Raw genomic sequence first — 12,104 nt, forward strand, 5'->3', positions numbered from 1 at the left:
GCCAATGGCCCTTGCAGTTTTCAAAACATTAGGGACTTTCAAGTATAAACTGGCAAGAAGAGAATCACACATAATCATGAAATGACTGTCAAATGAGTAATAAGTGTTCCAAATACCAGGAATGCATAATGTACAAGTGAGGAAAATAGGGGGGAAACAATGTGAAAAAAGCAACATTTTAGATTAGAAAATATATACGATTTTAATAATGGTTACATTTAATCATTAGATGGATTAGTTAGTTTAATTAAATTACTCCGACGGATTATACGTTGGCCCGTTTTTTCCCCTATGTTTTCAAATTATTTATACAAAATAACGTCAGAGGGGCATGTCATGATTTTCTTGAAGTTATTTTAAATTTCACTTTAAAAGGAATAATTTTGGCTATGGTTTCCTAAATCCACTGTAATGGCTTATTGCTATAGTGAGTAATACATTTACACGCATCACATTCAGTAAATACTTATTCATTACATCTTGATTACTCAGAAAGTAATATTAGAGGTGAATTAAACAAGAGAATTATGATTACAACCTTGCTTTCAACGTGCAAGAGCATCATCGTGTTTATTGTAATTAGGCGTTTGTGTTCCCCCGACCATTCGGTTTGCTTTTAACTTTCAGACAAGATGTTTGCTGACATCTGGACCAACGCATAACCGCAGTTTTGAGGGGGGTGTCGGACTTTAGACGATTCTTCATCTACCTGATTTACCCTCAGTTACCACCAGACCTCTGCAATTTGACTTCAATTTAAGAGTACAAAACATCGCCAACGGGGGTGGCAAAGAAAGGCAATGTTTAATTACAGAAAGAGACAAGGACAAATAATATGATTTTTTTCCCGGCATTAATATTAAAGTAAAGGTAAAAATAAATTCGAGTCACATTGCGATCCCATATGAGAGAAGCGAGGCGTATGTGGTTTATAAAATTCGACGATCCCCCCTTTGGTGTGCAATGGTATGGTCCGCCATTGTGACGTTTTAAAAATTCAGCAGGCAAGCTCGGCGCTTGCCTTCTCACTCAGAGGAGATATCCGTTGTTGTGAAAAGGCTGAAAGGCTTAAGAAAATCGGGGAGGTCTCGGCGCACATCCGTGAGGTTTAACCCCCCAGATTGTTGCGTGTCGTTTATCTTCAAATTACTTTTTCAATTTAATTACGCGAACATGGCTTGTGGAGCTACGTTAAAGCGGTCGATGGAGTTTGAGGCCCTCCTCAGTCCTCAGTCTCCCAAACGGAGAAGGTGCAATCCTCTACCGGGAACTCCTAGCACTCCGTCCCCGCAAAGGTGCAACCTCCGTCCCCCAGTCGACAGCCCAACGCATTCGATGTCTCCTCCGGCCACGGGAGGCGAACACAGACTCACCCCAGGTACAAACTGAAGGATACATTTGACGGTTTCTCTTGTTTCAGGGTGGGTGTTGGGGGAGGGGGTTTGGGTGGAGTGGAATGGATAGCTAGCTTTAGTTGTTTGAATCAGAATGGGGGTTGGAGGCTAATCGTTAGCCTAGCTAAGCTAACGTCACAACGAAGATTGCCGTAATGTGAAAGACGTTTAGTGTTTTTGTTCATAAGATCAATGTAAGGTTTGACGTTGTTTGGCAAAAAGTAGCTGCGTGGGTGTTCTTCGGTGACATCTTGTCAGCTAGTTTCAAGTGCACCGACTTATCTTAGTGGCTAATTGATTAGATTACCCCACGAATTCGAAGCAAGAATATGCGTTATATAGCAGTTTAGATTGGACCGTGCTAATCGCCTATAACACATGCGGTCTGGGGCCAAAAGTCCACTGTTGTTCAATATTTCAGTTAAAAAAATGTAAATCGAAAAGGTGACAGGCCTTTGGAGCAGATCAATACTAAGCTCTGCTCAGACTTAGACACCTGGGTGATAATCTCGCCTGTTGGCACTCCCGAAGAGACAAATGGCTTCACAGCAGCATCCACATCGCTGCCGCGGTTAATTAGACGAGGCCCGGCTAATATCTGCCGGCTCTAGTGCTGTGATTGTCTTCGCATTAAGACGAGGGGAGATGCTGTTTTTTTTTCTCCAACTCAACCATTCTCATGACTGTTTCGATGCCGGAGGCATTGTTCATCACCTTTGTGCTCGTGGTCTTTGACTGGGGGGGAAAAAGCCTCACTGGGCATGTGAGACCCAACATGAAGCCTAAGAGAATTACCTGGATGCCTCCACTGCAGTCTAGTGAGGTTTAGTCTGTGCTATGGCGTTTTGGCACATGACAGCAGCATGGTGCTTTCGCTTTGGCCCCTGAGCTTCATTGGAATTGCACTGTGTCAAATCCATGTGATTCACCAGAAAGGATCTAGACAATCACTGGTGCTAGAATCATGTTACACCACACGGCTCTCATCGAGAACACACGATCGATAAGAAATACAATGAGTTTCAGTGAGGCTTCTCGCAAATGAGTTAATGCTGCATGTCTGCAAGGCAGCATAATCTGCCTAATTTGGAGAGTAAGAGAAATATACAAATACATATGTGTATATATGATGCTTGGCTATTGAAAAATATCTGAATGTTACGTTATTGCGCAGTGTTGATTTGTAATAACATGTAAACTGCTGTCAAAGGATTCTGAAAACATGTCCTTGTACTTCTCTGTGGCACGTAAATAGTCCCATTTCCTGATAACAGCATGTGCTAGACTGAAAGGGAGAAATAATAAAAGCTGGTTGAAAAGCATAGTTTGGTTGCACCATGATATGACAAAACACTAGTGGAGTGCTGCATCATTTTCCAGGGAGAGAGAGAGAGTGAGAGAGAGATAGAGAGAGAGAGAGAGAGAGAGAGTGTATGGCATGTAGTTTGCTTTATTTTCTTCTCCTTGTTAGAGGAAAAAGTAGCTGCAGTCACCTTTTTACAAGATGACATTGAGAATAGTGTACATGTTTGGTCCCATACCGATGGCTGAAGCCCCGAGGTGAAGATATTTCACTACAGTCTGTCTTGCACACTATTTTCCCCCCACTGTGGTCATAGTGCAGCAATGTTGCAACACAATGAATCATTAGGATCGATTTTCTGGGGGTTGCGTGGACTGACATGGCTTATCCACCCTGAACTTCATGTTAAGAATTCGACAGGCGTCTCATGTGTGAAATTTCCTCCAGACTGCTTGCCTGGCTGAATTACAGACCAACAGCTGCAAGGCTGAAACGATTTATTTATTTTTTTATTATTATTTTTTTTTTCGTCCGCAGCAGACATGAGGCCCAGATACCAGGTATTATGCTCACCTTCACCCAAAAAGAGGCCCCTCATGTGAGCAGTGCTGCAAGCCGGCCTTTCTACTGTGGTTTTGACAAGTGAAAGCATTTCTGTTTGAGCAAAAATGTCAGCTGCTCTCCCAACTGTCTTTACCCACACATGCTTTCCAGCTAGTCAGGCTCGCCTGATGAAAAGGGTTGCGAATGTGCAAGGGAGACACAACAAAGGTGTATCTTATTAGGTAGGTATTTTCAAAATACTGATAGAATCTCATACTCTCTTCCAGTGCTGCCTGTCAGGGCTTGTGCTTGGTTAGATTTCCCCTAATGACAGATGAGGCCAGTCCTGATATTGACGTTAACGTCAAAGGCTCGCCTGTCTGACAAGTGTTGTTTTTAACATTAGCAGAAAAAGTGCACCAATCAGAGTGGTTGTTGCTGCAAAGAGCTTCTCATTCAAGGCATAGAAAAAAGTTGGCAATGAGGATTTTGAAATGAAGTCAAAATCTCTGTGTGACTCAGGCACGCAAAATACGTTTTCAAGCTGGAGTGACTGATCTGACCATGGCAAAGATGGCCGACATCATTTAATCGCCATGTGTTTGCATGATCGTCACTAAAAAATAATGGGGGCCAAGAGGCTCCAACTTCTATAAACGTGACGACTTAGAAGCAATCTGTTATCGTTGTGCACGGAGGCAGATGTTTGACAAGAGAACCTCTGCAGCTGAAAGACTCCTGTGGTTACTTAGAAATTGTGTTGTTCGTTTTGTCTCTCCTTTGTTTGGAAAAACAGCTGCTAGTGTAGCCAAGTTTAAATTTACATGTGTGCTGGATTCTGGTGCCATGTAGCTGCAGTATATTGAAAAAATATTGTAGACTTCCACATTGATGTACAAAAACACATTTAATTTTGAACAAAATGCACCTCTTGAAAATGAAATCCATAAAGTACCAGCCAGCCCCCCACCCACCACCCACACCCCACAGTTGGCATATCTCATTGTGTGGAGGTCACTGTAGATCATATTTATGTCCGGGAACAAGAGGCCAGGGATTGCATTGGCACAAAAAAAAAGGGAAGTAATCCACCCTCTTGATATCACAGGGCGAAATCAACAGAGTCAGGGCATTATTAATTTGTCAGTGAAAAGCTTCTTGATGGTCAGTTATTTTCCCTTTCCACAGTATATCAAACTAATGGTGGCCACTGCTTGACTCTTCGCTGCAGTCGGGTAATGTGAACTGACCCATAATGCATCAAAACCCACTTTCTGGCAGTCAGGACATTCAAAACCTCCCCAGCCCCCTCCTGCAATCCTCTGGCAGCAGAGGATGAAATGAAATGAGTCAGCTTTGTTTTCTCTTCACCACCATGTCCAGTCTATCTGGGCGATCTCTTGTCGTATTCAGTGTTCGGCCAGTGCCTAAGCCTTTTAGCTGAGGCTTTTCTCCACCGTGCTTCCCTTTGGTCCCGGAAGTCTCTGTGATTGATTGCATGGCCTGCTTGTGGCAGGGTCATTGTTGCCAAGCAACAACTGTAGTTGAGCTGCTTGTAGTTTTGTGGTGCTGAAAGTGACAGGTGGAGGTGAGTGGAGTCGGTCAGTTTTCAGTCAAGTGCATGCAAAGGCAGTGTTGTTTTAAACCGTTTTACAGTGTCCCGAATCCAAAGTCTCATACAGCTGATGGATTCACTTTTGTATCCTATTCACCCACAAACAATTGGATCTGTCTTCCAGTTTTTTGTTGTTAGAAGTTGGTTTATATAGTCTCAATAGCATCGGGGCCCAGGGCGGATTACCACTCTGGGACAAAATGTGTCTTCTTCCTGCTCTCCTCTTGCACCTTAGTACCTCCTCAGCCCTAATTTCAGCCTGTTATTGTAGTTTGTGTACACCAAATGTAAACTGTGGAATTTCAGAGTAACCATACTAACCTTCCTCTCTTGATTCGATCTCTTGTGTGTATTTTATCTTGTCAACCAGCCATACACTGTCTGACTTGGAATAGAATTTTGGAGATTCAAGGTTGTCAACAGGGGCCAAAAATCTGCTCACAGTTCTTTGTGAAATGGTGAAATAAATGTTGACACAAATATTTTGTGCACAGTTTAACTAAATGTCCGTATCATATATCCTTACTGATAATGTGCAACACCCCCTGTATTATATCTCTAGATATGTGGGGGATTATTTCCTGTTTCAAATACACAGCTTCCCCACAAAACTGTAGTGACAGTGGTAACCCTTCAACACAATCACAGGAAATCACAACAAACCAACTCAACATGCACAAAAATTCTTCCAACAAATCAAAACTTAATAAATCTACTTAATGATTACAGGACAAACCACAGGACTGTAACATTGTGGGGGGTTCAGTTTTTTTTTTTTCCAAACCAGGCACTTAACCAGACCCTCTATTCTCACATTGTAATTATGAGTGATGAATATTGGTTTCCAGCCATGGGATGGCTTGGCGAGCGCTTAGCGCCGCTGCTCTGGGATCATCTTTGTAACCAGAACTGGGTCAGTTGAACGAAGTTGTGTAGATGCTGTCTAATAGTGACTCTTTTTCAAACTTGTGAAAAACTTCTCTGAGAGAGAGCTACACACTGCTGTAACCTAGATTTACTTTCTCACATGTTGAATCTGCAATTCAAATACTCTAATGGCATGGATGAACTACAGTGTTGAATCAGTGTATTGGATTTTTGATTTATCAGTGAGCTTCCAATTTGGAGATGCTGGTGAGTACTACCCCTGAAATACATGGCAGTCATCATTTTGACACCACCTTAACATCAAGGGTTATTAAATGTATCTGTAGTTTGATTAAATCTTTGGTACAATATCACCCGAAAAGATTAAGCGTCAGTAACTCTATTCATCTGATATCAAAAAGTGCCAAAGCTCTAAAAATAAATCTGCAGTGTATATCAGAGCAGGATGTAACTCAGAGGAAGATAGCTGATCCTGGTGTAGTGGCTGCAGAAGACAAGTAATTGGACTGAAAATGGCCCCGAACATGAAATACAGACTTTGTGTCTTTGTCCAAGTTTGGAGTCGCAGCAGTTTTTCCATGGGGAGTCCAAATGTAGTGTGCATCTTGGGTCTTTGTAGCAGCCTCTCACACTCCAGTACCCACAAGTAAACTTGGCTGGGGGCAATCTTTGTAACCCAATGTTTTATGAAAAACAAGAGACCCTAAACTCTTGGCCTCCATTGGTACACAAGGGGGAAAACACGACAGGTCAAGTTCCATTTTTGTGTGTCTGCAATTAAAAGTAAGGCCATGGTGAAACTGCTCTCTTAAGACCCAATATAAATGGGGTGAATATTGTTTGAATCTGTGATTCTCTTGCCTTCAAACCAGTCACCAGTGGGACGACCCACATCCTGCAGTTCAAACAGTTGCTTTTGCATTTGAAGAGTTTGCTGTAACTCAGAAACTGTTTATTACTGTTGCCTTTCAATGATATCATAGTTTTGTTGTTCTGGTGGATCAGTTGAGCTCCAGCTGCAGCCACTGAGGGTTCAGCCTTTCTGTTACTCATCTAACTTGAGGTTATCTTAAAGGCAACCAGATAGCTATAGGGTGCTGTATTTTCAAAGCTAAATGTTGAAGGGGCCCATTCAATAATGCAGTTAAACAAGATATCTTTCTTGAAAATGGTTTTGTAAAGAAGATCCAGCCTCACCCAGCATTTAAACCAGCTTACTGATCAGCAGGACGAACCGGCAGCATGAGTGTCCCCCCCCAAGATAAATGAGGCGTGGCTCACCAGATAGAGGTGCAGTGTGTCTTCCAGCTTCACTCCATCAGATTGGTTTGGAGGCCCTGGTGTTTTTTCGGAACTTTGTTATGAAAATGTGGTCTTAACCTTTTGATGTTTGACAGTTATTATCTTGTTGCCTCTGTGTTCACATTTGATAACCTCAAGACCACCTTGCTGACCCTTCAGAACAATTTTATTAAGAATAATTTGTGCAGTATGTATTGATGTTTTGACAATTTTATTGTTCTGTCATATGTGAAGAACTACATTAACAGACAACCACACTTTTCCTGTATGAACGAGTGCAGATCTTTGTCAGTTTGTTTGTTGTTGCTTCCCCTAAAGCCAATAAAGAAATTTTAAAAAATGCAGTCAACCAAGAAAGCATCAAAAAATGCTTCACGGTGTATAAATACAAACATTTCAGTGTTTTCAAGATCAAAGTTTTGTTTTTGACAATGTCAGTTTTGGGGGGGCGATTTGTCATTGAATACCCAAGGATCAGTGACAGCCAAGGGCCCATTATCTCATCCTCTTTGCTCACCTGTTTATCTTGGCTGCGTATGCTGTACTGTCACGTGTGTCTTTCAGGGAAGCCAAGATCATTTCACATTTGTATTATCTGCCCACTGCGTTCATCCCGTGAACCCTTGACTCTGTAGATAGGCACGTAACACACCTCAGACAGGCCTGTCTAAGCCTTGCAGGGCAGTAAATGTCAGCCGGGAATGCCAGATCACCCAAGCAGCCTCAGCTGTGGCAGTGTGGCACAGTGCCGAAGTCACTCAGAGTGTAAGAGGGGTGAAAGTGATAGTCACAAGATCTAAATTAGGTGTGCGTCTTGTATTCAAGTCTGTTAAGTGATATGTGTCCAGCTCGTCCCCATTATGAGACACCAATAGCAGGAATCCTTGTAATAGCCTGGAATTGACACCTAATTCAACTTGAGTTGCATGTATTATTCGATTCCATTCTCCAGTTCTGTTTATTTTCTTGAGCAAAGCCTTACCCACATGTAATGGCCCTGCATCCTGTGTCTGAAAACATTAGGTAACACTGTCCTGCTGGAAATGTTTGTATTTCTTGTAATGGCTGCGGTCGCTTTTCGTTTTTGTAAACCTCGCTTGCAAAAGCAGACAAACCTCTCAAAGTATTCTGATGAACTCAGAAAAGGTCTTCGTGGTGCAGTATTGCAGTATATGTCCATAACATGTTCGTAAGTGTGGCAAAAAGGCAAAGTGTGTTTCAGGTAGGTAGATAATTCTATTTTAATGGCAGTTTGTGTTTCTTCGCCAACTAAATGGAAATTCTGCCATTCACATAAACACAGTGACTGACTGTCCCTGCTATAATCAGTTCATTTCAAATCTACTTCCTTCTGTTTTGCTGTTTTAAGCACCTCAGATAAGATACAGCAGATGAATTGTTCTTTGTTTTGTACCTTGTGATGAATCACGCATATTCAACATTTAAACAAATGGAGCCGATGGGGGAAATGAAGGTGGGGTGTTTTGTGTACTGACATTGAATTGCAGAGGAAATGTTTGGGATCATCTCTGGTTTCCGTTTTTAAAACCTATTTTTGGCCCCCCTGCTGTCTTTTCATCCCTACAGAGCAGATCTTCCAAAACCTGCGTCAGGAGTACAGCCGGATCCAGAGGAGGCGGCAGCTGGAGGGGGCCTTCAACCAGACTGAGGCCTGCAGCTCCAGTGACGTCCCTAGCCCCAGCTCCTCCCTCAACGCTCCCAGCTCCCCACCAGGTAAAATCCAAAGAATTTAAATCATCACAGTGGACCAGATGTCTGAGTGAATCACATTGAAGTAAATGCCACCAGTTACAGAGTGAGCACGGCACTGGACATATTTAAAGAATTTGTTTAATCTAAAATATGCGGACACGCATATTGTTTGTAAGAGTTGTTTCCCTTTTACAAAGAAAGGCAGTTTAATACAGAACGCAAGTGAGCACTATTGGTGTTTGTTTAGGCCCTAACCAGTGAACTTTCATGTTAACTCCACTGCATTTAATGTGACATTATATAATATTCGTGCTAGAATTTAGAGTAATGAGGGTGAGGCTATAAGGAAAAATGGAACGGTTTCCAAAACCTTACACACCCAAGAAGGAATGTGTGACCTTTTGTCTCATCTAAAAGGGCTTCATAAACAGTTGTGGACTATATTTGTTTAAACGAGTGTCAACCAATGTGCTGAGACTGAATATAATGTCTGCAAGCTGACAGCCAGAAAGGAATTTCTGCCATCATGCATTGGTGCTCTGACTCAAACTCCAGACCCATGATGGAAATTTAAAAAAAAGGGCTTCTTTTACAGCCGGCCCAGTAGGACAGGACTCAAAAGTCGAAGTGGCCTGATCGGACCAGGACTGGTCTTTGTAACCCGTCCCATCTTCTTTGCGTGTCAGGTGCCTCAAGGAGGGACCAGCCCTCGTTCACACTGAGGCAAGTGAGCTACCTGTGCGAGCGCCTGCTCAAAGACCACGAGGAGAAGATCCGGGAGGAGTACGAACAGATCCTCAACACAAAGCTTGCAGGTAACCAGTGCGCGCGGCTCTACCAGCGCTGCTCAGTATGGGTGTGCATCTTCACTGGCCTCATGTTCCAATTTGATTACAATTCACTAGTCTGCGATTCGATTGGATTTAGTTATACAATTCAACTTGGTGCAGGGTCTTTACCAGTGAGCAAAACCCGGCATTTTTGACAACGCTTTAAGGTGTTTATGTCCTTCGCTATGAAAGCTCCCATACACTGATTTATCCTCTGTGCTTCCTCGGACTTTGATGGCAACTTTCTCACAGACTTGTCAGTCTTTGGTTGGGCTTGATCACTAGATTGTTTTTATTCTTTGTAAGTTGAGGCTAACATTAGCTCAGCATGCCATCAGCTAATGTGGCTCCTCATATCAGTGGTGTTACTGAGGTATTTTATTTTTGCATGTTGAATTTTACAAATAGCGTGGGTCTTGTCCAGTTGACACCCCCTGGTAACCTCATGAAAAGCAAAATGGTCCCAGATATCCGCCTTCAAACTGAATTTTTTTGCTGCTCTTCTCCTGTTGCTGCTTCACACTTCCGCTGTGTTGTATCTTGTTTTTTTTTTCCTCCCCTGCTCGCACAAGGCTTGCACGTGTGTCCTTCACCGATAATGCAACTTGAACTTTAAAATCTAATTGTCCAGGCAGAAACGGGAAATGCAACCATCAAATCAAGCATCTCAATGCATCTTTGAATCGATATATTTCTGCACCCCTACTGCTCAGCTCTCGCTCCTTGTCATCAATCATGTCGTCTCCTATCACTGTCTTAACTGATCGTACAGATTTCTGGCTTTCAGCCTCTCGTTTTCATAGCGAAGTTCTCAACAGCTAATATAGTTGAATGTCTGTAACAGCCTGCCGCATTGGCTGTCACTGTCATATTGCCCTCTTAACAAAAATGACACCGTCTGTCTACAAGATTTTCAGACACTGACATCCCTCGCTCGGCCAAAATATTAATGTTCATTTTTCATTTTGACATACATGATAAATCCTTCATGAGTGATAGGAGGCTATGATACTGTTCTGGCATCAGTTTCTTCAAGCAGCTCCCCGAACTTTAAAGGGAAAACTGAAAGAAACGGTTGAAATGCAGCTGAAGATAAAGCCTCACCAGCATCTTCTCGTCTTTCCAGAACAATATGAATCATTTGTGAAATTCACACAAGACCAGATCATGCGAAGATATGGAGCCCGACCTGCTAGTTGTAAGCACCCATATAATTTTGTTTGTTTTTTCCCAATTCTTCATTTTGTTTTAAATGCCCTACTGTATTTACAGCACTTACCTGTTCATTCCCTGCATTTCAGATGTCTCCTGAACTCACACGGAGGAGATTTCAGCTTCCTCTCACAAGATGGCTGCTGTTCTACTGCCCTCTTACACTTGATACTTCATTTTACCCCGTGCGCGCACACAACACACACAACACACACAACACACACAACACACACAACACACACAACACACACAACACACACAACACACACAACACACACAACACACACACAACACACACAAGACACAACACACACACACATGCACACAGACATGCACACATCTCAAAATGTTTGGGTGCCATGGGTAATCCACTTTTTAATCCAAAAGTCAATTTCTCACTTTCCAAACTCTTGCTGCTGGCCAAAAGTTTGAAGATCCCTGATATGAAACTATGTATGGACCCCTTCCCTCCCCCTTACTTTTATTTTCCTCCTCTCTGTCTTTGTCGATATGCTCTTTCTGAGAATCCCGACTAAAGCAGATATGTGTCGAATCTCGGCATTGCTGTAGAAAACCGGCTTATTGGCTCATGTGATCTTTCCGTATAACCTTTCAGCAGCTGTATTTAAAGGCTCCTGCTCCTTATGTCGTCCCCCCTCCTCCTCCCCTTTCTCTCAATGCTTCACCTGAGAATGTGGATTTTTCTCCCTTTTGAAAAAAAAATAAAGTTCTGTGATTTAAAATCTGTTGTCAGAGATGTGTTTTACGATCAGGGCTGCGCGGGTGATGCTACCTTGTACATTTACTTCAATGTTTACGATTTCTTCTGCACTCGCTGCATAATCATTTTGTACTTTACATTGCTGTAATTAATTTACTTTTCAGTGCTTACATTATCATTATTTTTTCCCCCTTAAATTTTGTTTATAATTTTTTTTTTCCATTCCTTAAGAAGGCCTGGATTTTTTTTTTCTTTTTTTTTTTTTTTTCAGGGGAGGTAATTCAAAATAATGCCACATCAGGACGACATATGCCTACAAATAAATCCTTTGGGTCACAGAACCCCTCCGTCAAGGTCTGTAACATTTTCTTAATAAAAAAAGATGCATTTATATTTAAATAGAGTGAAGAACAAGCACAACTTTTACACTGTTCAACTTTTAAAATGTATTTGCATGCAGTGAATAACGACTACTGGTACTTTGGATTTTCGGTTATTGAATTGCAATTTTTGTAAGTTGCTTTGGATAAAAGCGTCTGCTAAATTAATGTAATGCAGTATGTATAGGTTTGTTCTCCCACCT

At 42.1% G+C, this 12,104-nt stretch overlaps 1 protein-coding gene across 1 annotated transcript; it reads left to right on the forward strand.

Annotated features, from left to right (window-relative positions):
• Positions 1–1,006: 1,006 nt before the first annotated feature.
• akirin1 (akirin 1) lies at positions 1,007–11,543 on the forward strand. The gene is made up of 5 exons (XM_086153684.1): positions 1,007–1,378; positions 8,633–8,779; positions 9,445–9,573; positions 10,715–10,786; positions 10,890–11,543. The coding sequence occupies exons 1-5, from the start codon at positions 1,174–1,176 to the stop codon at positions 10,898–10,900; spliced, it is 564 nt and encodes a 187-aa protein (XP_086009810.1). The 5' UTR covers positions 1,007–1,173; the 3' UTR covers positions 10,901–11,543.
• Positions 11,544–12,104: the final 561 nt, after the last annotated feature.

This window comes from Fistularia commersonii, chromosome 10, assembly GCF_037954325.1.
Source record: "Fistularia commersonii isolate RoL2024-O1a breed Wild chromosome 10, RoL_Fcom_v1.0, whole genome shotgun sequence".
Classification (NCBI taxonomy): Eukaryota; Metazoa; Chordata; class Actinopteri; order Syngnathiformes; family Fistulariidae; genus Fistularia; species Fistularia commersonii.